Source organism: Dermochelys coriacea, chromosome 5 (genome assembly GCF_009764565.3).
Source record: "Dermochelys coriacea isolate rDerCor1 chromosome 5, rDerCor1.pri.v4, whole genome shotgun sequence".
Classification (NCBI taxonomy): Eukaryota; Metazoa; Chordata; order Testudines; family Dermochelyidae; genus Dermochelys; species Dermochelys coriacea.
In genome coordinates, this window is record NC_050072.1 from 135795122 (window position 1) to 135822809 (window position 27688).

At 50.8% G+C, this 27688-nt stretch overlaps 1 protein-coding gene across 1 annotated transcript in view; it reads right to left on the minus strand.

Moving 5' to 3' along the window:
• Positions 1-10: 10 nt before the first annotated feature.
• The window catches only part of CORO2A (coronin 2A), a 61035-nt gene continuing 33357 nt past the window's right edge, over positions 11-27688 (minus strand). Inside the window, 7 exon segments of the mRNA XM_038402497.2 lie at positions 11-3393; positions 5001-5272; positions 5542-5632; positions 8651-8763; positions 18682-18778; positions 20624-20728; positions 21274-21390. Coding sequence (XP_038258425.2) covers positions 3262-3393; positions 5001-5272; positions 5542-5632; positions 8651-8763; positions 18682-18778; positions 20624-20728; positions 21274-21390 — 927 coding nt within the window. The 3' untranslated portion in view covers positions 11-3261.

Genomic DNA, 27688 nt, shown 5'->3' on the forward strand with positions numbered 1-27688 from the left:
CTGAGTCCCTGGGGTAAAAATATTTCTCATCTGCCTGTTTATATGCTGGTAGGATGGTGGCGCCACAAGGTTGTGTACAGCAGTGCTACTCAAAGTGGTGGTCAGTGGACCGGTGCCAGGCCGTGACCCAGGGGCTGCCGGTCTGCATGTGCATTGGGGGAAAAAAAATTAGCTTGAGAAGCACTGGTGTAGAGCGCATGCGTGGTTGGACAGACACTGCTAATGGAAAATCTCTGACCAAGGGCTTGAGAGGCGTGTATGCAGGTGCAGTGGAGCACACACACAGGGGCACTATTAAAAGAAGAACATAGTTTTCCCCCTTGGCCAATAGAGGGGACCAGTTTACAGTGAGGCAAGGAAGTATTTCAGAGTAGCAGCAGTGTTAGTCTGTATTCGCAAAAAGAAAAGGAGTACTTGTGGCACCTTGGAGACTAACATTTATTTGAGCATAAGCTTTCGTGATGCATCCAATGAAGTGAGCTGTAGCTCACGAAAGCTTATGCTCAAATAAATTTGTTAGTCTCTAAGGTGCCACAAGACCTCCTTTTCTTTTTGCAAGGAAGTGTGTGACTGGTTTAAGCACCTACGTTCATTGGCTTTTATTTAGAGCTGCATGAGGCTGTGTGAACTCTCCCTGCCACATAGCTAAAGAGAGGCTTTTGCAGTTCTTCTTTGACTCCTACATACCAGAGTTTAAGTATGTTTGGGCCCAACCCTGCAAACATGTCTCTTCAGGGCATTCTCCTGGGAGGCAGGGCTAGCAAGTTCTGGGCCCATGGGAGTTTTGCGGGACACGGCCCTCAATTCTCTCTTGCAGTTGTTGCAGTGACTTTTAGATACAGCCATTCTTCTTTCTGTCACTTGGAAAATGGTTGAGTTCAGAGACTGGACCTGGCATGCAGCCCTGTTCCCACCCATCCCCAGCAGACGGACTCCCCTTATCGGAGTGCAGGTGAAAGCCGGCTCCCACCTACAGCCTTGCTTTCTGTTCACAGAGCATCAGAGGTGGGAGCCGTCGGGGCCAGGCCTGTAACTGACCCACACCTTCTCTGCAGGGCCAGAAGCCTGACACGGCAACGCAGTGTTGGGATACAGGGCCGTGGCTGGGCAGCTGTTGCAGACACGCTGGGTGGGACAGTGCAGAAGGAGCTGCAGGGAGGCATGATCGAAGGCGGCAGAGGAGCGGGTGGATGTGCCCTTTGGATGGTGCAGAGAGGAGCAGATGAGGCAGTAGAGCCCAGCAGCAGGCAGGGGCTGAGCCAAAAGTGGCTGGAAGCAATGGGGCAGCCAGGCAGGTAGGGAAGCAGGTCAGGAAAATGATGTGGGTGCCTATGTGGTGGTGGTGGCGGTGGGTGGGGAATGGGACAGGATGGGCCTGGGGGAGGCCAGGGAAGGGGAAGTTGCAGGTCTTAAGGCAGGAGAGGACAGGGGACAAAGCTGAGAGAGTGCAGAGATGGCAGCAGGTTTGGCAATGGGCTGCATGTACAAGGAGGAGAAGGAAGCCTCACAGACAGACAAGGGCGTCAAGCCTCTTTAATGGGAAGGTTGGAGAGTGTTAAGCTGTTTGGGGCAAGCAATGGGCCCAAGTCTCCAGCTGGGGCCAAGAGACTTATGCCAGAGTTAACATGACTCTGGGCTGTCACTCCTTGTGTGCAGTGCAATGCAGTGCAGGGCAAGCCAATGATGCCCAGTGCAGTGCAGCCCTACAGTGCCCTGTGCAGTGCAGTGTGGACCTATGGCATCCAGTACAGTGCAGTGCAGGCCTACAGTGCCTTGTACAGCAGGGCAACCCTAGAACACCATGTGCGGTGCACTGAAGGCTTGGGGCATCCAGGGTAGTGCAGTGCAGGCCTACAGAGCTCTATGCAGAGCAGTTAGCTGCTAATAATAAGCCAGAGAAGGGGAAACATCAGGGGAGATATTAACCTCAGCTTTAGAGTCGTGGAGCTTGAGGTGACACCAAGGAGAACATTGCAGAGCCTGTCCAGGTCTCTGGTACTGGCTTTATGGCAGGGACACTCCCTGACTAAGCCCTTGTGCAGGGGGAAGAGATGTTCTCACATGGATTTTCTGCACCCACTTGCCTTCAGTGACTATCTCACTCTTCTGGGAGACTAAGGCCTAAAACAGTGAGGCCAGCAGTCTCATTGCCTATGTGCCCTGAGAGGTGTGTCCTGGGCAGAGCTCCCCTTCATTGCCCTCCTCCAGGAAGCACGGAGAGCATTGTGTGACATAATCCCGGCCCTTGTTAGTGCAGTGTGCTGTCCTTTGATATCACCCCTTGTGCCCACAGGCCTTCATGCCAGCATGCAGCCTGATCTCCCTGGGGCAGGATCAGGAGCGCCGGAAGCTCACTAGAAGTGGAGGGGCCACTGGTGCCTGAACTGCGGCCCCACCCCCACTCCTTCCCCCAGGGCCCGACCCTCACTCCACCTCTTCCCCCCAATGCCCTGCCAATGGCTTGCTCTTCTCCACTGCCCTTAGACAGGAAAAAAAGTGGCTATGCCCTCCCACTTTTAAAAGTGATGGGAGCCACGGCCTCTGCCCCCTCCCACCCCTCCCCTGTACCGGTGCCCCTGGGCTGGATTAGTGCCTGCAGGGACAGGGGCTGCTATCCAGCCTGCCCTGGGGGCTTTCTGCTGCACGAGAACAAGGGGAGGAGGCAGTGTGCAGCCTGCAGCAGGAGTTCATTGCTCTCATGACTAAACACACTTTTTGTGGGGGCCAGGGGAAGAGCAGCAGCAGAGACCAGTTCCCCCCTGGGTGTCGTGATGGTTCCTCTGAGATAGGGGCTACCTCTGAGGGCTCCACTCCATACAGCACTTGTCTGGCACTGGCAGCCTTCCCCACCTGCCATGGGGGGCAGGGCCACTGCAGCTGCAGTCCAAGCACAGGCTGACAGCAGGCCCCATGCCTAAAGCCTGCAGGACGCAGGGGAGTCACATGGAAGCCGCAGACCAGAGCCTTTCCTGCACTGTTCCAGCCTCAGTCTCCTTGGACTTGGTTGCAGCTCTAGAAGCACCTTTAACCTGGGAACACCTGCCGTGAGAGAACTGGCTGGCAGCACACTGTAGAGCAGCCAAGCAGATCCACATGCAGCACACAGCCACCTGCCTGCTGTCCTATCGGAGCCAAAGGAAGTCTGCACTGCATTCACCTCCTTTTTCCCAATGCAAAACATAAAAGAGTCATTCTCATGAGGCAGCGCGGTGTCTGCTGCAGGCACAGTGCATGCCATGGCTGCAGAGTGGGCCTGTCGCCTCAGTACCTGCCCGAGTCCATGCGGATGTTTTTAATCTCCAGTTCTAGCTGTTTGATTTGGATGTCCCTCTGGTTAACCAGCTCTCGCAGTCTCCGGATTTCTTCCTGCTGTCGGTAAAACATCTGCAGCAGCTGTAAAACAAACAGCATTCTGTTTATTTCTGTTGTGCCCCAGCTGGGTTTGGCAAAATGCACATGAAAGTTTCTGTTCGACTGCAGCTCTACAGCACCACAGCAAAAACCAGGGTGCCCAGACCCTCCCAAAGCAGCTAGGCACTGCTGCCACTACCTGACAGCTTAGACTAGGTACCTTGCCCTGGCTAGGTCCCAGCAAAGCTCTACGTCCTTAACACACAGGAAAGGAAAGAGACAGAAGAATATGCATTTATTTTCATCCCAGCCCCACCCCCAGGCAAGGTGACTCCAATCCACCAAAGGGCTGGTTGCTAAAACACTGCCCTGGCACTCAGGACACTGGGTCCAATTCCAGGCTATGCCACTGACTCCCCATGCGCCCTTAGGCAAGTCAGTCAGGGCAAAATTAAGTCGACCTAAGTTACATTAATGTACAGCCACCAAAGTAATTAAATCACTTTTACACATCCACACTATGCTCTTGGTGTCAGCAGTGCGCACCCTCACTGCTTGCATCGATTTAACTGTCAGTGTGGGGCATTGTGGGATGGCTTCTGAAAGGCATCCACACACAATGTAAGCAACATGGTGTCTACACTGATGCTGCATTGACCTAACTACATCGACTGAAGCACTACACCTCTTGCGGAGGTGGAGTATTAAATCGGTATAACGGGTGAGTTACATCGGTGGGAGATACATTTTAAGTGTAGACACTGAGGGACTGTCTACACTACAAAATTAGGTCAACTTATGTTAGGTCCACCTACAGCCACTGCAGTAATTCAATTGGCTGTTGTGATCCACACTACCCTCCTTCTGCCGACAGTGTACGTCCTCACCAGAAGAGCTTGCACTGACTGAAGTGGGGCATTGACAGTTGTGCAGAGCTCACCTGCCAGAGCCCTCTCGCCCCGGGGCTGACAGTCAGAGACCAAATGTGAAATCATAGCAGCCATGAAACCGACAAGAATGTCAATTTCACTTCTGGTAGGCTCCCTGCTGTGAAAGGGAGCCCTGGGACTGGCTGACAGCTTCTGCTGTGGGCCCAGCAGCGGAGGGCGGGTTCCAGCTGCGAGCCCTGCGCAGGGCTGACAGTCAACAGGCAATGGAAAGAACACAGTGTCTACATTGACCCTGACAACGACATCAACCTAAGTGCTATGCCCCTCACAGAGGTGAAGTTATTAAGTCAGTGTAGTGGGCGATTTACATCTGTGGGAGCCACATTTTAGTGTGGACACTTAGAGAGGTTAGGTTGATGTAAGCTGCCTTATGTTGACCTAACTCTGTAGTGTAGACCAAGGCTCAGTCTCTCTGGGGCTCAGTTCCCATCTGTCCAATGGCAATGGTAACCATTCCTTTGTCTGTTTACATTGTGAACTCCTGGGGGGCAGGGACATGGACGGGTCTTGGCCAGCGCTAGTTGTGTGCCCGGCATGCTGGCAGTGAAGGGGGGGTTTCTTTAGCTCTGCTAATGCACCCAAGTCCCACACTGCAGACCTTTGGCACTGTTTTTCAGTTCAAAACATTCTGCAGTTTGCATGCTTTGCCAGCTGTATGTAATTCTCCCCCCATGCCCACATGCTTTCCCATAGCCAGACCTCGTTCTCGGTTTTGGGTGGAGGACACTCGAATAGGTCGTAGCCATTTGAAAGCCGCATTTGTCTGTCTTCCTGCAATCTTTCCTCCACTTTTTTCTGGCCTCTCTTTTCTTGGATCCCACTTTGCTTCTGAATTTCCTTCTTTGCCATTCTTTCTGTCCTGTCCTGGTACCAGTTTGATTCTGTTGACCGCAGTGATGGTTCTTCCTTAGGAAATTGTGGTAAGGAATTCAGAATTTCAGAGCCTGGTTTCAAAGATACCAGGACAGGCCCTACAATGCAAGTAGGTGAATGGTTAGCACACATCACATCAGCACTGAACAAAACACAGGAGATCTGTAGGTTCAAATAATCAGGCTCAAGTGTGGAGTTATTTCCAAAGGCAATACACAACAGAGATGGCTCTGTGCCACTCAGTAGAGATTTGTTATTGACATATTTTTCCCTCTGCCATGGTTTTCCAATAGCCAACGGGTAAAATAGCTAATGACATTGTGTGTCCACACCAGACAATCCAATCTCCTCTTTCTGCAAGCCTGACCTTTATTAATTCCATTCAGCCATTCCTGCGCCGAGAGTGCTGGCTGGGCTCCAGCTGTCATCGGGTAGATGTCTTCCTGGTACAACTCCGACTGCAAATACACAGACAGCACAGTCACAGCTGCCCCTGCCAGCTATGGGCAGCTTCAGCATGTCACTGGGAAGAAGAATGTTCAGCCTGATAGAATAGCCATGGGAGCATTTCACAATAACTGATTCCAACAGCCACGTTTTGTTTATGACCTTCAAATTTGCCATGAAAATTTACTAGCCCTGACACCAAATCCATGTGGCTCCCCTCTACTAGAAGGAGGATGACAACAAAATAACCAGAGACATTCTCTCTCCTTTGCTCAACACTTACTTGCATTGGAAGAGGGGAATTTCGCAAGACACTTTTTAGTTCATTTCAGTAAGACTGTTATTTATGCAAGCACCATATGAAGGGGCGTTAATGACAAAGCTTCCATTAACTTCAGTAGGGTCAGGATTTCAGCCAGGGTGAACATTAAAGACAAAGCACAAGCAGGAAGGAGTTGGATGGTTTGAAAGTGCTGGTGTAGTGTGATACACTGTACCTCAAAATGGCACCCTGCAACCCCCATATTCATTAATCACATATGGTTGTGATATTTCATACAACGCATGCCATGTGAGGTATCATATTAAAGGTCATGATCTCCTGAAAGCTGTTCTTCTGTCCAAATATGTATATTGTTAGTGTGTATAAAGTTATGAGATTTTTCTGTATGGTTGTTACTGAAATATGTTGTAAGTTTGCTAGTGACATACAAAGAAGGCAAACCACGCCCAGGAGGGTGCTCAGTGACCATTACTCATCAGGGGAGTTGTAATCAAGGGATTTACAATCAATGACAGCTGCCCAAGCACCACACAATGGGGACTGCTCAACTCTATGACTCAGTTGGACAAGACCACACCAGGAGATTGCTCAACCCAGAGACTCAGCAAAGCCCACCAAGACATGTCTGGGCAAGTATCTTCTCAGCACAGGGACTAAGGATATAAAACAGAAAACTGTTGCAATATGCCTTTGCCTTTCCCCTCCTCCACCTACCCTGGAAGCAACAGGAATGCCGAGAAGACAATGGTCATCTGAGGAGACTGGTCCAGGCTTAAGAGAAGCCTGTGCATTAAGAACTGTAACATCCGGTGGGGTGAGAAAATTGCTGATCTAAATCCTACTTAATGTAATAAGGTTTAAGATTTAGATTGTGTGTTTATCTTTTATTTTCTTTGGGAACTTTCTCTGATCTTTTATGCCTGCCACTTGTAATCACTTCAAATTTATACGTCTGTAGTTAATAAATCTGTTTTATACTTTACCTAAAACAGGTGTATTTTTGTGTGAAGTGCTTGAGAAACCCCAGGTCAGTTTACAAAGCCTGGTGCATGTCCTCTTCACATTGAGGGAAGAGCCGACTGCATAATGCTGCCATAGGTTTATAAACTGGGCTGGCTGGGTAATACGCACATATGCCCCTCCTTCGCCTTGCACCCCGGAGCTGTACCGTCTTGCCCTGCCTGGTTAGAGCCTGACCAGTGTACATTTATCACCCAGTTTATAAACAGGGATGCAGCTTCCACTGTCAGACTCAGTAGCTCATGGAGCCATGACATGAGCTGATCAGGGAGCACGTGACAGGAGTTCCTCACCTGCACTGTCATTGCACCAGGGCTGAGGCTGGACATATTTATCAGCTTCTTCTACACCAGAGCTCACGCAGTGTAGACATCCCGGTACCGGTGGTACCTGTGCTTGATCAGGTCATGCCACCCTTCTTATAAATGGCTCTCCTTGGGGAGGCTGTGTTTGAGAAAGTTGACTGCCAAGCAGTTCTCAAGCCATTCATACTCATTTCAGTGACTCCATCCCCACACAAGATGACACAGGGGACCACCAGGCAGGAGAAGAACAGTTCCTGCATTCTGAAGCACGGGCCCATGAGGATGTGTCAGGAGGGAACAACCTGTGCTAGACCCTGGGCTGGTGAGAATCAGCTCAGGGCTGTTACTTCAATGCAGATTCCCCCTTTACCCCAGCCAAGCACCTGGCTCCACGGCAGTCTCAGAAAGGAGCAACCCTTCCGCCAGTGGCCTTGGCAGCAATCAAGGGCTGGAGATGCACTTTTAAAGGCTTTTTTCCTAAAACTTAATTAACTCCACTTGGAGCCCCAAACCAGGAACCTGGGAACCTATATGTAGATCTACAGCACTCCGGTGCCTTTGATAGGCAATTTATTCCCCACTTCCAGAGGGTTTTCAACAGGAAAACTTTATGGAAGAAAGGAAAGGGAAATGACAGGGTGAACTTGTATAAACCTTATCACTTACCGATTTCTATCACTACTACCCTAACATGCAGGAGTCACAGTCCCAAACTAAATCCATCCTCAGAATGAGCCACCCCCTCCGAACAGCTGCTCTCCAGCAGCTCAGCTCTTTGCAGTGCTGCTCCTCACTCAGTGCTGCTAGCTGGTCAAGCTGCTGCACTGCTCCAGCCTTTGGGTGTGATCGAGAGCTCTCAGCAAGGTGTTGCTAGTATGCTGGAACAGCTACTCCACTCTGCCTGTAAACACCAGCTCTCCACTGAGGACCAGATTCCCCCAGCTGCTCTGCTCCCTCCACAGAATACAGCTGCTTCTTTCAGCTCAGCTCTTTTAGAAAAGAATCAGTGGTAGCAATGACCCTCCACAGACTCCCTATCCGCCAGCAGCCCAGAAGCATGCACTCTCTTTCCCTACTCCTGGCTTTATCCATGTCCTCTTACCCAACCTTGGCAACCATCACTCTCCAATCAGGGTAACCCCAAGCCCAGTCATTGTCCAGGACGTTCCCAATGGGCTGATCTCCAAAACAGCAGCCCTGGGTACAAAATGTACCCCAATTATACCTCAATGTCCCCAAATGATGCACAGTTCCTATATAAACAAGGTACTGCCTTGCCCTGTCAGCTCCCTTCTCTGGTCGGTTCTAGGCCACAGAGCTTACAAAGGAAACCCGCTCAGCCTGTGCCTCTCCCTCCCTGCTCAGTTCTGCACTATCAAGCACAGTGGCTGGGAGTGAGAGGGCTGCTTACGCACACCTACCCGGCGAGGAACAATCATAGAGACGGGCTCAATCAGGCTTTTGCCTGGGATCAGTTTGTAGAACCGGAAGATCTCGCAGGCCGACACGTCAAGGCCCCTCTTTGGCATGATTCCTGAGGGGAGAGCAGAAGAAATGGCAGGTGGGGTTTGTAACAGCGCCCTTCCACCAGCAAAGATCCCATGCGGGCGTACTGACCCTCCCACCGGACACATGCCTCAGAGGGCAGGTACAGCCCCTTCTCTTTTCAAGTGACATTACAAAGAGCCAGGTGGCTTGTACTGGACAAATGGCTGTGGGGCCCTGGGGGCAATTCCCATCTCCCTAAGTGATACAGTATATTTGGTTGAGAGCTGGATTCCTTCTGAAGCAGACAGGCTTCAAGCACCTAATGATGGGTTGCCTTGGCTGCCAGTGACCCCACTGCACAGACATGGAGAGGGGCAGGGGGGGTCTGCACCCCCAACTGCCAGTGACCCCACTTCAGGGACCAATCTTATTTATCATTTTAATTAATGACTTGGCACATAAAGTGAGTGTGTGATAATAAAAATTGTAGTGGTCTCCACTCAGAGTCTGGTTGGGAAGCATGGCGTAGTGGTCACAGCCACAACCCTGGACTGCCAAGGGGGTTGTGGGGAGGGGAGCCTGGGCCCTCCCACTTCACCAGGCTCTGACCCAGGGCCCCTTGGGCTACCAGTAACCTGGCAACCAAGACTACTTAAGGCCTCTTCCTCTCGTCTCCTCCCCTGGAATCACCCCAGTCCAAGGCCTTCGCCTGGTGGGAAAATCAAATCAAAAGGAAGCAGGAGGAAGTCGCCATTGTGCAGGGCCACAGGATACTTCCCTGTGCTTGTCTCTGCAGAGGGTCCTCCCTTTCTTCACGGAGGGCCCCTCTGAGCAGCTACGTCAGAGCCATTAGCTTTCGTTTTGCTCTGCTCTGCTGGAGCTATAGGCCGCAGGTCTGCTCATCTTCAGCGCTGCTCCCCAACTGAGCTAATTCGCTGCCTTTTAATTCCTCCAGCAGATGGAGCATTTGCTGCAGGTGGGGCAGGGTGGGGCTGGCTGAGCCCAAAATGAGCCCGTATGCCCTTGTTGCTCAGTGTGGGGTTTATACACCCCATCACACACCATCCCCCTCAAGATGGAGCCAGGGGAGTTGGGGCCATCCAATTGCTCCCCCCATTCTCTGGAAAAGAAGTCAGCATTCTGGTGAGCTTTCCTATCTCGATGCTGAATTTGGAACGCGTAGGGCTGGAGAGACAGGTACCAGCGCATCAGGCGGAGGTTTGTGTCCTTCATGGTGTTTAACGGGACATCGTCGGTGATGAGCTTGAATGGGTTTTCTAGGAGATAGTATTGGAGCAAGTCTATGGCCCATTTTCTATGACAGAGTAGGCTCGTTCTAGTGGGAACAGCTTGCAGCTCAAATAGACAACTGGGTGTTCCTCCCTCTTTATTTCCTGAGATAAAACAGCGCAGAGTCCCACATCGGAAGCATCTGTCGGCAAAATAAATTCTTTGGAGAAGTCTGGACTGAATAAGACTGGTTCTGTACAGAGGTGTTCTTTCAATTCTTGAAAGGCTTCGGACCAGTGTGCTTTCTTGGGGCTGTCGTTCGTGATGAGATCAGTGAGAGGAGCGTGATTGTCAAGAACCTCAGTACAAACTGGCAGCAGTCCCGAAAATCTCCTGACCTGTTTCTTGTTGGTAGGTCATGGGGTGTCCTTAAGGGCCTGGACTTTATCTATAAGAGGCTGGATCTGGCCTTTCCCCAAAATGTATCCCAGGTAGATGGTTTCCTCTTCCCCTATTGTACAATTTGCAGGATTTGCTGTTAGTCCAGCCTGTGCAGGGAGTAGAACACGGCCGCCACTTGGGCCAGATGTTCTTCCCAGGTTCCGCCTTAGATGACCACATCACCAAAATAGGCTGCAGAGTATGAGTTTTGGGGCTGCAACACCTGGTCCATAAGGTGTTGGAATGTTGCAGATACCCCATGGAGTCCAAAGCGCATAGTTCGAAACTGGTAAAGACCGAAAGGAGTGGCAAAAGCATTTTTTTTCTTGCGATTCTGGTGTGAATGGGATTTGCCAATACTCCTTTGTTAACTCTAAGGTGGTGATGTACTGATCTTCGCCCAGCCGGTCTAGTAATTCATCTACATGGGGCAGGCATCAAATTTGGAGATCACATTAACCTTTCTGAAGTCAATGCAAACCCAGATGGTGCCATCCAGCTTTGGGACTAATATGACAGGGCTTCACCACTCGCTGTGGGATTCCTCAATGACCCCAAGCTCCAACATGGTCTGGACTTCCTGTTTTACTGCCTCACACACTTTCCGGGGAAGCAGCCGGGGGTCTCCCGGACGATCTGTCCAGTTTCGGTTTGGATGTGGTGGTGCATGAGGTGGTAGGGAGGAAAACACCGTTGGGAAGGCTTTCACCAGGCACTGCACCTGGGCTCTTTGTTCAGGGCAAAGTTGTTCCCCCTTCTGTAGAGCCTCTGGGGACAGGGCATAAGGTACTTGGGGCCCCAGTTCTGGTTCTGTGGGGTAGAGGGTTGATGAATAGACTTTCTTGTTCTTTCCATGCCTTCAGCAGGTTGATGTGATAGACCTGGGTGGGCTTCTGTTTATCAGGTTGTCTAACCTCATAATTGACTGGCCCGACTTGGTGCACAATTTCATAGGGCCCCTGCCACTTGGCCAGTAGTTTAGACTCCATACTTGGGAGTAAAAGGAGGACTTGATTGCCTGGCCTGAAAGTGTATACTTGCGCTCCCTTGTTATAGGAGCCTTCCTGGGTTTGTTGGGCGGTGAGGAGGTTTTCTTTAACCACAGCTCCCACAGTCTCAAGTCTCCCCCTGAGTCTCAACACATACTGTAGGACATTCTGGGCTCTCAGAGTTTGTCCCTCCCACATCTCCCGGACCAGGTTGAGGATTCCCCGGGGCCGTCTCCCATACAAGAGCTCAAATGGGGAGAAGCCTGTAGAGGATTGCGGGACTTCCTGAATGGCAAACAGGAGGGGGGGATCAGTTGATCCCAATGGCGGACGTCTTTTGCCATAAACCTTTTCAGCATCTGCTTCAGGGTTCGGTTGAAGCATTCAACTAGGCTATCCGTTCACGGGTGATAAATGGAGGTCCGGAGGCTCTTTATTCTTAAAAGCTCACTGACCTGTTTCATCAAGTGGGATGTGAAATTGGTGCCTTGGTCAGTGAGAATCTCCTTGGGAACTCCTACTTGAGCAAAGACTTTCAAAAGTTCCGTGGCAATAGTCTTCGCATTGGTGTTACGTAGTTGGATTGCCTCCGGATTGCGAGTCGCATAATCAACTATTACCAATAGGTGTTTCTATCTGGCAGCACTTTTTTCCAGGGGGCCGACAAGGTCTATCCCAGTTCATTTGAAGGGGACATCGATGACCAGGGGAGGGACGAGGGGGGGCTTTCATCCCTCCTTTTGGCCTGACTAGCTAGCATTCCAGGCAGGAGTTGCAGAAGTTTTTTACTTCTTGATGTATGCCAGGCCAGAAGAAGCAGTCTAAGAGTTTTCTCCTGTCCAAGATGGCCTGCGGAGGGGATGGCAGGGGCCAATCACATGACTTCTCACCAATACGGCCGAAGGACAAGGAGTTGTGAATGGATTTCCCCCATCCAATGGCCCTTTTCCAGCCAATATAATCATTCCTCTTGGAGCTCAAAGTGTGGGTACTGCACAGCCCTGTGGGGATCTATGACCTCACTGTTAATCACTGGGAGTTGTTCATATGCATGGGTCAAGGTCTTATCCTCCCTCTGGTCCTCCAAAAAATCCATCTCTCAGGTCAGTAACTCCCTTCCAGGAGCAGGGTTTGTAATGTCTCCTGATTTGGCGGATCTTCTGGTGGCACTCTCTGTTGGTGGGAACCCCCCTCCCCGGGGTCCTGCTCCTCACCTACTCCCACCAGGGTCACAGGTAAGGGTTCCCTGCCTGCCTTGGTTCCCTCGGGCACTTTCTCTGGGCTCCCAGGAACAGGTCTTCATCCCCTCAATAGGTCAGAAAAGTGCTCCCAATCCTGACCCAAGATAACGGGGTAGGCTGAGGTTGGGGCTTGCCCTACTACGAGGGGCCTCATGTTATCCCCTATGGTGACCTCTACCCAGACACTGGGATAGGATTTAATATCCCTGTGAATGTACTAAAGGAAGATGGTCTCTCCGAGGACTTCAGGGTTGGGGACTAGGTCGTCCCGGACCGAGTGTTTGCTCACATCCCGAGTCTACTAGACCTATTACCTCAGTCCCATTTATTTGTACAGGAACTGTTAGTTTTGCTGGAGCGTGCTTTCGAGCATGGCTCCCTGCCGTCCATACTTGCCCATAGCTGTACTCCATATAGGGACATTCCCGTTAATGGCGGCCTGGACACCCACAAGAGAAACGGGTCTCCATGGTTAGCCCTGACACTGATGGTCGGGAGGGTCCTAAGTCAGAGCCCTCCCACTCCACTGGGCTCTGACCCAGGGCCCCTTGGACTACCAGTAACGTGGCAACCAAAACTACTTAAGGCTGTTCTCCCTCAGCCTCTTCCTCTCGTCTTCCCACCTGGGGTCACTTCAGTCCAAGGCCTTCGCCTGGTGGGAAAATCCAAATCACAAGGAAGCAGGAGGAAGTCGCCACTGTCCAGGGCCACATGATACTTCCCTTTCTGCTTGCCTCTCAGGAGGGTTCTCCCTTTCTTCACAGAGGGCCCCTCTGTGCAGCCGCGTCAGAGCCTTTAGCTTTCGTTTTGCTCTGCTCTGCTGGAGCTGTGGGCTACAGGTCTGTTCACCTTCAGCGCTGCTCCCCAACTGAGCTAATTCGCTGCCTTTTAATTCCTCCAGCAGATGGAGCATTTGCTGCAGATGTGGCGGGGCGGGGCTGGCTGAGCCCAAAATAAGCCCTTGTTGCTCAGTGTGGGATTTGTACACTCCATCATAATGACACAAAGTTGGGAGGTACTCCCAGTATGGAAGAGGATCAGAATATCATTAAAGAAGATCTGGAGGACCCTGAAAACTGGAGTAATAGAAAAAGGATGAAATTTAATAGTGCAAATTGCAAGGTCATGCACTTAGGGACTAATAAGAAGAATTTTTGCTATAAGCTGGGGACGTATTCATTGGAAGGGACAGAGGAGGAGGAAGACCTGCATGTATTGGTTGATCACAGGATGACTATGAGCTGCCAGTATGATGTAGCTGTGAAAAAGGTCGACGCGCTCGTAGGTTGCATCAGGCAAAGTATTTCCGGTAGAGATAGGTAAGTGTTAGTACCATTATATACTCCTGGGGGAATTCTGTGCTACTACATGTGCAGAATTTGCACAGAAATTAATGTTGTGCATGCAGAATTTCCTTTTTCACACCACAGAATCAAGGGCCTGGAAACACTCCCCTGTGAGGAGTGATTGAACAGACTGGGTTTGTTATCTCGGAGAGGAACATGACAGAAGTCTATAAAATAGTGACTGGCCCAGAGATGTGTGATTGGGAGCTCCTGTTTTCTCTGTCTCAGAACGCATGGACAAGGGGACATTTGATGGCATTGAAAAGTGGGAAATTAAAACCCGATAAAGAGGATACACTTCTTCACACAACTTGTGATTAGCCTGTGGAACTCTGATGGGGTGTTCACCCCACAACAGCCCTGAAAGGCTTACGAAAGCTGGAAAAGGCCAATTATGATAGACCCCGCATGTGGGGATTAGGCTGGAGAAGCAACCCCTGACTGCAGCATGAAGCTCAGCTGAGCACGTATGTGATGGGCTAGTATAAAGCCAGGAAGCTGCCAACAGAGATGGCTGCAGCGAGGAGCTACAGCCACCCTCTGTGCATGAGAAAGGGAAGGAGGGAATCCAGGTATGACAGGGTGGACTAGGCCCAGAGGACCCCTGTTGGAGGCCTGAGGGTCCTGCTACACCCAATCCCAGAGAGCAGCAGAAGAAAAATCCTCCAAGATTTTTGGAAGCAGTGGAAGCAGCCAATCAGAGGGGCAGCAGAGACAGGGTCAGTCAGTTGCTATCTGGGCCTGGAAGAGAGAGTACTGGGTTCCTGGCCTGGCTGGAAGAGCAGCAGGACCACAGACAGCTCAGTGCATGCAGGGACCAGGGGAGCTAAGAAGAAGCTCCTGGCTGGCTGCTGGGGGTACGTTCCTGTACCAGAGCCAGGAGAAGGTAAAGACTGAGTCACTGAAGACCTGCCAAACAATTGATTGACTGAGGGGTGCAGGCAAGAGGTGGATGCCAACACCATTACACCAGGGAAAGAGTAAGACCCCCAAGAGCCCAGAGGGAAGGGCATTCCCAGAAGAGAGGGAGGTGGAGAAAAAAGCCTGTGGGAGGCAAGTAGGAAGCAGCCCAGGGAGAGAGCATCAAGGTTGGGGACTGAGCAGGTCTTGGCTGAGTGCTGTAGGGTGCCTGGCTTGGAACTTGGATTTGTGGGTGGGCCCAGGTTCCCTACTAGCCACTGACGGAATGGGTGGGAAAAGCATGCAGCAACCTGCGGGAAAAGCTGGAGTGCCATGTCACTAAGAGGAAGCTGCAGCTCCTGGCATGAGAGTGGCGCTGCAGAGTGAAGGAGGGGACAACAGGTCAAGGCATTGCACCTGGAAGAGAGCGAATCCCCAAAGCAGCCCCAAGGAGTGAGGGCCCCATGACAGGAACTCATTGCCACAGGAAGTCACTGAGACCCAGAATTTAGCAAGAGGGACTAGTCTTCTTTATGGCCAATAAGAAACTCCTGAGTTTTAATGGTAACACACATTTTGGCAGGGCTCTTAAACCTCCTGCTTCAGGACTGAAGCCAGTCTCTGAGTACTAGAGACCATGGGTACTAGAGACTGTGTGGGGAAGCTCTCTCGCATGGTACTGTGGGGTACTTCCATACATTCTGGAGGATGGAATCAAGGCTCTGACCACTTCCTGCCCCTCTCCATTCACTTGTTCCTGGGGGCACAGCAGCTGCATGAAGTCTGCTTTGGTCAAGCAGGGGAGCTGTGTGTGTGAGTGAGGGAGGGTTATTATACCTCCCTGCACGTGCACATTAGGGCGAGTCAAAATCTAGCTCTCAGTAAGAAGAGTCTAATCTCCCAGGCTTTGTATGCTATGAGTGAGCGTAACATGGCAGCTGTGTGTTTGTGGCCATGGTCCTTGTCCCAGCTCTGCCTGACTTTGAAAGCTATCTGAGCTATGCACTATATAAACCAGCATCCTTCTCCTGCTGCCACTGATGGAGTGATTCCCCTACAATGCTGACTAGACACTGCAGAAAGCAGTGCTTGGGGAAGTTGAATGTGTACTCCATGATGAGATGCTGGCTTCCTCAAGTGTTGATCCAGTGTAGCATGGAACAGGTGCCCTGGCCACAGAATCTAATGAGCAATTCAAAGTAGGTGGCAGGAGCAGAAGCCAGAAACCTGTCTGTACAGACTTGAGGTATTGTTTTCCCCGTGGAGATTATCTGCAGACAGCACAAACCCGGAGGTAGCTCTGTAATTTTACTAAGAATAATTGCCTTGAAATGTAACCACAGTCTGCTACAATTTTAAGCATTGTCCCTTCTTGCATAAGGATCATTTTAAGAACTAAGAGTCCAATAGGAGATAAGTATATTTTAATTGGAGTAACTGGGACTGGCCCAGCTTTCAGCCACTCCAGATTTTCACCAAGTGCCTCAATGCAAAACTCACTCTCTCTAACTGCGGGGTTGACTCTCCTCTCACTCTCGTCAGTTTTATACTGATGTAACTGCACTCATCTTAATAGAGTTACACCCTGATTTGCACCCTGCATGTGAGAGCTAATGATCTTAACATCCATGGACAGCAGCCAGTGCCTGGCACTGCACATTCCTGCCCTGCAGAAGACTCATTCAGTCTGCATCAGAAAGATGAAGGACTGAGCTGGCTGTGCCAGAGATGTGGGGATTGCAGAGCTGAGGCTCAGACCACTACATCATCCTCTGCAGAGACTTAAAGTCTCCAGCAGCAGATCCTGCACTGTGCCTCAGGGGAGCAGAGAGGTTTGGGCAATGCAGCAGGTGATCAAAGGAAGCCATTGGAGCAGACCTGTAAGTCTGCATCCTGCAACAAATGCATAGTCCTGACTACCCAGTCTGCACGGTGGTGAACAGTGCAGTGCACCCGCAGCCCGGTGCACCCGCAGCTCCACTCACCTCCATGGCAGTGCAGAACAAGCAATAGCCCACACAACAAGTCCCCACATTTGTTTCAGAGCACATCCAAGGGAGAGGTGGCTGGGGTGGACAGACCCCAGCTCGCAGACTCCAGGGTGCAATAGCCATGTCAGGCAATTAGCCAATTGCAATAGTAACTGGAAAAACACACCCAAGAAAAGAGTAAGAAGCAGGGTGGGGCAGGCTGCAACCTGCTCAGCAGCATGTCTCTGCCTTTGTACAGGTGGAGCAACCCATGTGTTTGGCTGGGGCTGGATATGGCCCTAAGTCCTCCACTGATGAGCCTTCTTTAGTCCTGAACTACTGCTGAGTGTTTAGAGCAGCTTCATTTACTTTTACTGTTAATAAATCCTCCTGTCTAAGGTGCATTTGATCTGATTTAAAAGGTGGCTGCTCCTTGTCTTGACCGCAAAGTCAGCTCAGTGTATATTTCCACCACTGCATTCAGTGGACTAGATTTTGGTAACACTGGAAAGGTCTTCTTGACAAATACATTTGACAGCATTTCTTGATGAGGTTACAAGTTAGGCTGATAAAGGTAATTGTGTTGATGTACTGAAAGTCGTAAGAAGTGTCTGACTTAGTATCACATGCTATTCCGATTAAAAACTAGCACTATACAAAATCAATATGGCATATATTGAATAGATGAAAAACCGGCTAACTGATAGATCTCAAAAGCAATTGCAAATGGAAAATTGTCACCCAGTGTGGTGCTTCCAGTAGGGCTCCACAGGGATGAGTTCTCAGCCCAATTCTATTCACTATTTTAAACAATGATCTGGAAGAAATTATAAAATTCTTGCAGGTAAAATTTACAGATGACACAATTGGTGGAATGGTAAATAACAGTAAGGAGGGGGCAGTTCTACAAACAAATCTGGCTTGCAGTAAACTGTGTCTTAATATAACCAAAAGCAAGGTCTTACACCTAGGAACAAAGTCAGATGGACGGGGAAGCAGTGATGCTGCAAAGAACTTAGGGTTCATGCTGGAAACCAACTGAACACGTGCTCCAAGTGCCAGGATGTGGCCTAAAAAGCTAATGTAGTCCTGGGACATGGTAACAGGGGAATATCATGTAGCAGTAGGGCAGGGATACTGGGGATACCATTGCCCCAGATTTAAAATTGAGGAAGATTTAGGGAAGAGCCATAGGAATAATCTAAGGACTGGAAACCAAGCTTTCCATTAGAGGCATCAGGAGTTCAATCTAATTAGCCTATCGAAAAGATGGTTAAAAGACTATTTAAACACTGTCTGTAAGTCCCTGCTTGAGGAGAAGATGGCTGATACTGGAGAGCTCTTTAGTGTAGCAGGCAAAAGCACAAGGACATTCCCAGACTGGAAGCAAAGTCAGCAGAGTTCAAACTAGGAATAAGATGCACATTTTAACAGCCGGGGTAAATAGCCACTGAAGCAGTTTCCCAACGATATGGGGGATTTTCCATCATTTGCAGTCTTTATATCAAGACTGGGTGTCTCTTTCTAAAAGATCCGCTCTAGTTCAGCTGGGAGCTCTTGGGGGTCGGAGGGGAGGGACAGGGACGACTGCAGGGCTCACTGGGCAAGTTTTTCTGGCTGGATTCTGGAGGGGGTCAGATTAGATGATCATAACAATCCCTTCTGGTTTTAGGAGTCTATGGATGTGTGATTTACAACAGTGTAACACTGAGTGAGAGCACAACTGGGCCCCCTGTCTTCTCACCAAAACCCATGATATTGTGGGCCAGTCCTATATTCCCACTGGATTCCCTCAGGGTATGGCATTGGGCCCCTAGTGAGATGAGACCTACATGATAAAAACTCACCGATTCCTTTCTGTGGTAGATGGGAGCGGTATTCCATCAGGTAGTTCAGGTGCGGCTTCTCAGAGCTTATCTCATAGTATCGTATGTTCCCATCTCCCTAGAGATGACAAGAGAGAACACAAGGCATTGCTTAGCCCCTGCAGGAGAGGGGGAGCCCAAGTTGGTCACCTGGTTTATCTTCTCTATAACGCCCATTGGTCTTTTAAAGCGCTATCATATTACCTTGTATTTGTTTCCTCTCTAAACTAAACCATCCCAATCTTACCAGTCTCCTTCCATATAAAAGTATTTTCCTGGCCTCTAACATTTTTCCTCCACTGGTCTCTGAACCCCTTTTATTTCTGTTATGTCCTTTTAGTCAGAGAGGGACCAAAATGGAACCCAGTATTCCAGGTGAAGGTGTATCATTGATTTATAGTACTACACTTAGGAAGGGAAATCAAAAGCACAACTGCAAAATGGGGAATAACTGGCTAGATGGTGAACGATGGCTATTGCTGAAAAGGATCAGGGGGTTATAGTGGATCACAAATTGAATATGAGTCAACAATGTGATGCAGTTGTGAAAAAGGCTAATATTCCAGGGATATATAACAGGAGTGTCATATGTAAGACACCAGGAGGTAACGGTCCATCTCTATGGGGCAGTGGTGAGGCTTCAGCTGAAGTAATGTGTTAAACTCTGAGTTGCCAGAGTCCAGAGGAGAGAAACAAAAATGCTCAACAGTTTAGAAACCCTGACCTATAAGGAAAGGTTAAAGAAACTGGACATGATTAGTCTTGCAAAAGACTGAGGCAGGACCTGATAACAATCTTCAAACATGTTAAAGGCGGTTATAAAGAAGACTGATTAATTGTTCTCCATGTCCACTGAAGGTAGGACAAGAAGTAACGGGCTTAATCTGCAGCAAGGGAGATTTTGGTTCGATATTAGGAAAAACTTGCTAATTCTAAGGATAGTTAAGCTCTGGAACAGGCTTCCAAGGGAGGTTGTGGAATCCCCCTCATTGGAGGTTTTTAAGAACATGTTGTACAAAACACCTGTCAGGGATGGCCTAGGTATATCTGGTCCTGTCTCAGCGTAGGGGCTGGACTCGATGACTTCTTGAGGTCCCTTCCAGCCCTACATGTCTATGATTCTGTGATTTTAGGTGTTCAGCGGTGCCTCTGCCCTGGGCTGCCCACTGCATGGGGGTGCAGCTCAGTTTGGGGCTAGACGTATCTCTATTATTTGATTCTCAGGCCCTGCAAAGAGAGGGGACAGAAGCTGACAGACCTTTGCTCACCTGGGCTCTGACACAGCAAGTACTCCTAAGCGTGCTGGACTCCACTCCCACAAAGGCAGCTAGCTCATGTGCATAGTGTTAGTGTTAAGCTTGTTTGCGCAGGATCAGGGCCATGGGGTAAGGATTAAAGAGCTAGACACATCAGGACTTTGAGAACTTTCAGATCAACACACGAAAGCACTTTTTTCTGCCTGTCATATAATGAGCCAACGAGGAGAACATGTGGATCCCCAAACGCGTACCATACTAGACAATGCACAGCAGTTTGTGATCCATACTTGGATAAGTGAGCCCCAAAGGCTTTTAAGAGCAGAGTGAAATCCCATCTTTTCAGCCTCACTTCTAGTGAGTGCAAGTGAAGTCTTTTCCTGCTACTTTTTTGCTCATCTTTGGTAAAGACTGTGGGATGTCCTGGCAATACGTGATTTTGCAGTTAATACTGCAAAGACCTGATTCACTGTTAGTATCTGTCTATTATCCAATAAGCGTCTTATTGCTTCATCGGGGACCTTCGGTTAAAGCATAATGGCGTGATTCTCATCTCACTCAAGCATATGTAAATCAGGAGTAACTCCACTGAAGCCAATGGCATAAAAGCAGTGTAGTTGGGAACAGAATCGGTGGCATTGATGTTAATTCAAAGAAAAAGCACTTACCTTGCTCACCACATACAGCATGTGAGTGTCAGAGTCATAGAATGGGAACAGCAGCCCAGAGGAGCCATCCAGATCCTCCTCAACTAAAGGCACAGAAAGATCACCCTGGGCATGTCAAAGGAGAGAGAAACAGCCGCTCTCAGAACCTTAGTGCCTTCCTTGAAAATGCCCTAGAGCATCTGATCCTGAGTCCCACTGTTGCTCCCACTGCATTTGGGGGAGGGAGGGTAGTTCCGAGAGGGCCCATGGTCATGGAGGAAGGGATATGCAGAAGACTCTTCACACAGGTCTGAAGTATGGACATGCTGTTCCCATCTGCCTGCTGCCGGCCTATAGCTCCTTTGAAACTGCTCCCTCCCATATTAGGCACCGCTTCCAATGCTAGAAAATTGCTTCAATTTCTGTTTGCATTATTGCCATGCTCTCAGCGGGCCTTGCTTCTTCACTGATTAATTTCTATTTAATAACATTTTATACACAAAAGACAAGATTCACCTAAGAGTTTTTATCTTGACAGACCACCTTGGAACTTAGCTACATATTAATTCTTGGTATTTGGCAGGCACAAGGGTTAAAGTGAAAGTAATGAAGAATCCCAATTGATGAGGAAAACTGAAGCTTCTATGGCTGGATTGCTGGCTCTGACTCACCTGCTCCCATAGTGCAATTTGTCTGCTATTCCAGCGGGATGTTCCAGTAGAGAGCAGCTTTTTCATGTTTCCTAGAAACAAAACTTTATTCACTCTGTGAGACTTGCAGCTGGCTTCCTGTAAGGAGACACACAGCACATTACTATCATGGTCACATGGGAAATCCAGGCATGGGGAGACCTTTTTTTCTCATTGCTGTCCAAAGCTTATTTGAGTTTGCTGAGCATAAAAGGCACTAACTGCACCCTTCTCCTGAAGCCCCACCGAATGAGGATCTCACTGCACATCTGCCAGCAATGGCAGCGCAGGTCACATGGGGCTGGGTTGCTTGCCCTGCTGCAACAACGGCAGTGCAGGTCGCACGTAGGGTTGCCAGGCGTCCTGATTTCAACCGGAACGCCTGGTCGAAAAGGGATCCTGGCAGCTCCCATCAGCACAGCTGATGGGGATGCTAAAAGTCCGGTTGGCCACAGTGCCAGGAGGTCAGGTAGGCTCCGTGCCTAGCTCCCAGGAAACAGCCATGTCCCTCCGGCTCCTAAGCAGAGGTGCAGCCAGGGGGGCTCCACATGCTGTCCGCCACCGGCTCCAGGGCACAACTCTGAGTGCTGGCTCCAGAGCTCCCATTGGCCAGGAACTGCAGCCAATGGGAGCTGTGGGGGTGGCGCCTGCGGGGGCTGGTGGCACATGGAGCCCCCTGGCCGCCCAGGAGCTGGAGGGACATGTCGCCACTTCCCAGGAGCTGCCTGAGGTCAGCACCACCTGGAGCCCACACCCCAAACCTCCTGCTGTGACCCAACACCCTGCCCCATCCCTGAGCCCCCTCCCACACTCTGAACCCCTTGGCTCTACCTGGGAGCTCCCTCCTGCACCCCAAGCCCTTCATCCCCAGCCCCACCCCAGAGCCTGCACCCCCAGCCAGAGCCTTCACCCCCTCCCACACCCCAATCACCTTCCCCAGCCCAGAGCCCCCTCCCACCCTCCAAACCCCTCCTGCACCCCAACCCCCTACCCCAGCCTGGTGAAAATGAGCAAGGATGGGGGAGAGTGAGCAGCAGAGGGAGGGGGATGGAGTGAGCGGGGGGGCGGGGCGGGGCCTTGGAGAATGGGCAGGGCCTTGGGGAAGGGGAGGGGCAGGGGGCAGGCAAGGGCGTTCAGTTTTCTGCAATTAAAAAGTTGGCAACCCTAGTCGTACAGGGCTGGGCTGCTCGACCTGCTGCAACAATGGCAGCAGTGTGGCACAGAGGGCAGCAAGAGGCCCAACTCCCCGGGGCCTTTTTGAAAAGCCCAGCGATCAGCTTCACACTGCGTTGGAGTGCATAAGAGGGAGACCATGGGCCCTCTAGCAGCTGCAGCTTGCAGGAGCCACATGCCAGAATACTGCTACCCTGCCAGCAGATATGTTACATAGGCTGCGACTAGTTATGGGTTTTAATGTAGAAGCTTTCGTGTACTTGCACAGTGTGGCCCTGCAATCTCTCCCACAGAGTCAGAGAGGACTATTCAAACAGACGTTGGCAAGGGGACAACACAGACCTGGATCCCTTGCCTCTATTCCCAGAACACCACGCACCATAGTGTCTAGGTGGGAAACTAACCCAACCACGGTGAATTTCAGGGGGGAGTGAGAGAATGAGGGGATGAGGTGGGCAAGAAGCAGGAGGTTGGGGTGAGCATAAGAAAGGCAGACAGGCAAGAGTGGCATGAGGTGTTACGGGGACCAGTCAGGTGAGGGGATGAGGCAGGGGTGCATAGGCGAACGGAAATCTTTATGTTTTCCCTTCCGAGAATTAGACAGCTGCAAAGCAATGAATTCAGGGTGTAAATTCAGATACTGAGCACAGTGCTGTTTGCCTCTCCTGGATGGCAGCCAGTAGCTGTTAGCACGCAGAGGGAGACCTGCTGCTGGAGACCCTTGACAGGCACCATGAGATACATTCGAACAAAGCAGCGCCCCGGGATGTGCTAGCTCACAGAAGAGAGCAGCATTCCACCCCAGTCACTCTGTTTACATTGCGGTTTCCAGGTTTATTCTGCAGGTGGGGAAGGGGTGCTGCTGTAAGGCAGCACAATTTTTCTTAACATGCTAAGGACTGTCCAAAAGCAGCGGCCAGGCTGTCAAGAGGAGCAAGTCACACCAAGCTGTGGTGAGAGAGGCTGAGAAATGGTTGCTAGAGATTAGAGCAACAGCATCCAATTGATTTCCTCTTGGAAGCAGGCTCCGTTTCATTCAGGCCTCTGCTGGAGGAACTTGCTGTACCACTTTGGGAAACATCATGGAAACATTTCCAATTTAAGCTCTTTTAAAAGAATTTGCCCCCTTCCTCACAGATGGACAGGGCTACACTCCAGGTGGCATGCACTGCTCCACAGATGAACTCCAGTTTAACTGGATGGTTTAGCCAGGCCCCTCTGGAACACCAGGGCACTGGACTGGGGCCCAGACGGAGCACACTGAATAATCCGCTCCAGAATCTGCGGCACCACCTCAGCCCAAGTCACGTATCCTGCCTCCACCTGGCCCCTTGTGCAATGCTGCCCACAGAAGCAGCCATCCCTACCTGGAATACATCAGTGAGGAAGAGAAAAAACGGTTACTCACCTTCTCGTACCTGTTGGTCTTCGAGATGTGTCGTTTATGTTCATTCCAATCTGGTGTGTGTGCGCACACGTGCACGGTAGCCAGAAGATTTTTCCCATAGCAACCTCCGTCGGGCCAGACTGGTGCCCCCTGAAGCCTTCATGGCGCTCAATGTAGAGCCCTGCTGACCCACCACCCCCTCAGTTCTTTCTTGTGGGCTACTACGACAGAGGGGCAGGAAGGTGCGTATTGGAATGGCCACGAACAACACATCTCGAAGAACAACAGTTCCGAGAAGTGAGTAACTGTTTTTTCTTCTTCACGTGCTTGTTCATGTTGATTCCAATCAGGGGACTCACAAGCCCAAGTTCAGGAGATGGGGTCGGAGTCTTCCACTAATTGAAGCACTTTTCTGAAGGCCGCGTCGTCTCTGGCCTGCTGGGTAATAGCATAGTGCGGGGTGAAAGTGTGGATGGAGGACCACGTCGCTGCTCTGCAGATTTCCTGAGTGGGAACCTGAGCCAGGAACGCTGTTGATGAAGCCTGTGCCCTGGTGGAGTGTTGCAGAGATCGGAGGTGCAGGAACACCTGCCAGGCTGTGGCACTCACAAATACAGGATGCGATCCATGACGAAATGCGTTGTGACGACACAGGCAGTCCTTTCATTCTGCCCACCACTGACATGAATAACTGGACAGATTTTGTGAATGGCTTTGTTCTCTGGATGTAAAAGGGTAGCGCCCTGCGGACATCCAGAGAGTGGAGCCTCTGCTCCCTGCCGCTGGAATGTGGCTTAGGGTAGAATACCAGGAGAAAGACGTCCTGTTTGATGTGAAACTGTGACACAACCTTTGGGAGGAATGCGGGATGGGGCCTGAGCTCCACCTTGTCCTTACAGAACATGTTGCAGGGAGGGTCGGACACCAGGGCCCTGAGCTCAGACACCCTCCTGGCCGAGGTTATCACTACTAGGAACATCACCTTGTAAGAGAGGGAGAGCAGGGTGCATGTCGCTAACGGTTCAATGGGGGGTCCCATGAGCCTAGAAAGGACCAGATTGAGGTCCCAGGCAGGGACAGACTGATGCATGTTATGGTATAGCCTGTCGAGCCCTTTTAAGAACCGGCTCACCATAGAGTTAGCAAACACAGAGCGGAGCTTCGCACCCAGGTGGAAGGCAGAGATGGCAGCTAAGTGGCACCCTTATTGATGACAACGAAAGCCCCTGCTGCTTCAGATGGAGGAGGTAGTCCAGAATGAGCGGCACTGAGGCTAGCGTTGGGAACGAATGGCGCTGCGCTGACCAGGTTGAAAATCTCTTCCACTTGGCCAGGTATGTGGCTCTCGTAGAGGGTTTTCTGCTGCCAAGGATGACCTGTCTAAGCTGGTCTGAACATGAAAGCTCCATTGGGTTCAACCATGGAGCTTCCATGCTGTGAGGTGAAGCGACTCAAGGTTCAGATGTTGAAGACGACAGTGATCTTTGTCAGAAGGTCCGAGAAGAGCGGCAGGGTGACAGGGGCTTCCACGGACATGTCTAGGAGAGATGTGTACCAGTGCTGGCGGGGCCAGGCTGGTGCTATCAATCTGACCTGAGCTCGTTCTCTCCGGATCTTGAGGAGCACCCTGTGAACCGGCGGTATGGGTGGAAAGGCGTACAGGAGAGAACCTCCCCACGGGAGGAGGAACGCATCTGCGCGGGAGACCAGGCTGTGATTCTGGAAGGAGCAGAACTGCTGGTTCTTCCTGTTGTGTCATGTGGCAAATAGGTCTGGGGAAAGCCCCACCTCTGGAAGATCGAAATCGTGACATCCAGGCAAAGGGACCACTCGTGGCTGTGAAACTACTTGCTGAGGTGGTCCGCCAGCTCGTTCTGCACTCCGGGGAGGTGTGACACTTGTAAGTGTATTGAATGTTCTACACAGAAGTCCCACAGCATGAGGGCTTCCTGGCACAGGGGAGAGGGGCGTACACCCCCCCGTTTGTTGATATAGAACATTGCGGTGGTGTTGTCCATCATGACTGATACAAATTGTCCCGTTAAGTATGCCCAGAAGGTCTGGCATGCCAGGCACACCGCTCTCAGCTCTCTGATATTGATGTGGAGACCTAGATCCGCCTGAGACCAGAAGCCTTGAGCTCTGCAGTCTCTCAGATCATAGAATCATAGAATCATAGAATATCAGGGTTGGAAGGGACCCCAGAAGGTCATCTAGTCCAACCCCCTGCTCAAAGCAGGACCAAGTCCCAGTTAAATCATCCCAGCCAGGGCTTTGTCAAGCCTGACCTTAAAAACCTCTAAGGAAGGAGATTCTACCACCTCCCTAGGTAACGCATTCCAGTGTTTCACCACCCTCTTAGTGAAAAAGTTTTTCCTAATATCCAATCTAAACCTCCCCCATTGCAACTTGAGACCATTACTCCTCGTTCTGTCATCTGCTACCATTGAGAACAGTCTAGAGCCATCCTCTTTGAAACCCCCTTTCAGGTAGTTGAAAGCAGCTATCAAATCCCCCCTCATTCTTCTCTTCTGCAGACTAAACAATCCCAGCTCCCTCAGCCTCTCCTCATAAGTCATGTGCTCTAGACCCCTAATCATTTTTGTTGCCCTTCGCTGTACTCTTTCCAATTTATCCACATCCTTCCTGTAGTGTGGGGCCCAAAACTGGACACAGTACTCCAGATGAGGCCTCACCAGTGTCGAATAGAGGGGAAAGATGTGCTCCCCAGCCCAAGTCTGATGCATCCTTCACTAGCAACAGAGACGGCTGCAGCGTGGTGAACCTGAGCACACCTCCTGAGTGTCGGGCCATCACAGGAGGGAGTCAAGGACCTTGCAACGCAGGGTCACAATCCTGTCCAAGCTATCCTGGGCTGGGTGATACACTGACGCAAACCACGACGGAAGAGGTTGAAGCCTGAGTCTGGCATGCTGCACCACGTAGGTCCAGGCAGCCATGTGTCCGAGAAGCTTCAGGCAGTTTCTTGCTGTGGTGGTGGGAAACTGTCCAAGGCCTCAAATGATATCGCTCAGGGCCTGAAACCTCGCTTCCAGCAGGTATGCCCTGGCTTGGGTCGAGTCCAGTACTGCCCCTATAAACTTTATCCTCTGGAGGGGAGACAGAGTCAATTTTGCTTCATTTAGGAGGAGACTCAGGTTGTCAAAGGTGGCTCTGATGAACCTGACCTGTTTGTGAGAAGGGCCTCTGAAAAGGGATGGGGAAGGAGGGTGGGAGGGCACAGAATTGGATGGAGTAGCCCCTCTCTACTGTGGAGCACCCAGCAGTCCGAGGTGATACAGGACCATGCACAGTAGAAAGGGGACAGTCGGGATGGGGTGGATTCAGTTGGGGATCTGGTGCACCTGTCCTCACCCACCTTCAAAAGGCCTGTTTCAGGCCAGAAGGTGGTTTGGATTGGCCAGAGCCCTGGCCTGAGGACAGGTGTTGTCTTTTTCTGCCACTCCTGTTCCTCCTCTGGGAATCTTCCTGGCGGTTCTGCTGATAGAACCTCAAAGGAGGTTGCGCCCTAAAGCATGGTAGGAGTGTGCAGGGCCAAAGACCGGAGGGTGGCTCGTGAGTCTTTCAGGCTATGAAGCCGCTTGTCTGTTTTTTCAGAGAAAAGAGTCACACCCTCAAATGGGAGGTCCTGAATAGTTTGCTGGACCTCATAAGGGAGCCCCAATATTTGGAGCCAGAAGCCCCTTCTCATGGCCACCCCAGCAGCCATGACCCTAGTGGCGGCATCCTCACCATCCAATGTGGCCTGGAGGGAAGCCCAGGAGGCTAGTTCTCCCTCCTCCACCAAGGCCGAAAACTTGACTGGGGAGTCTGAAG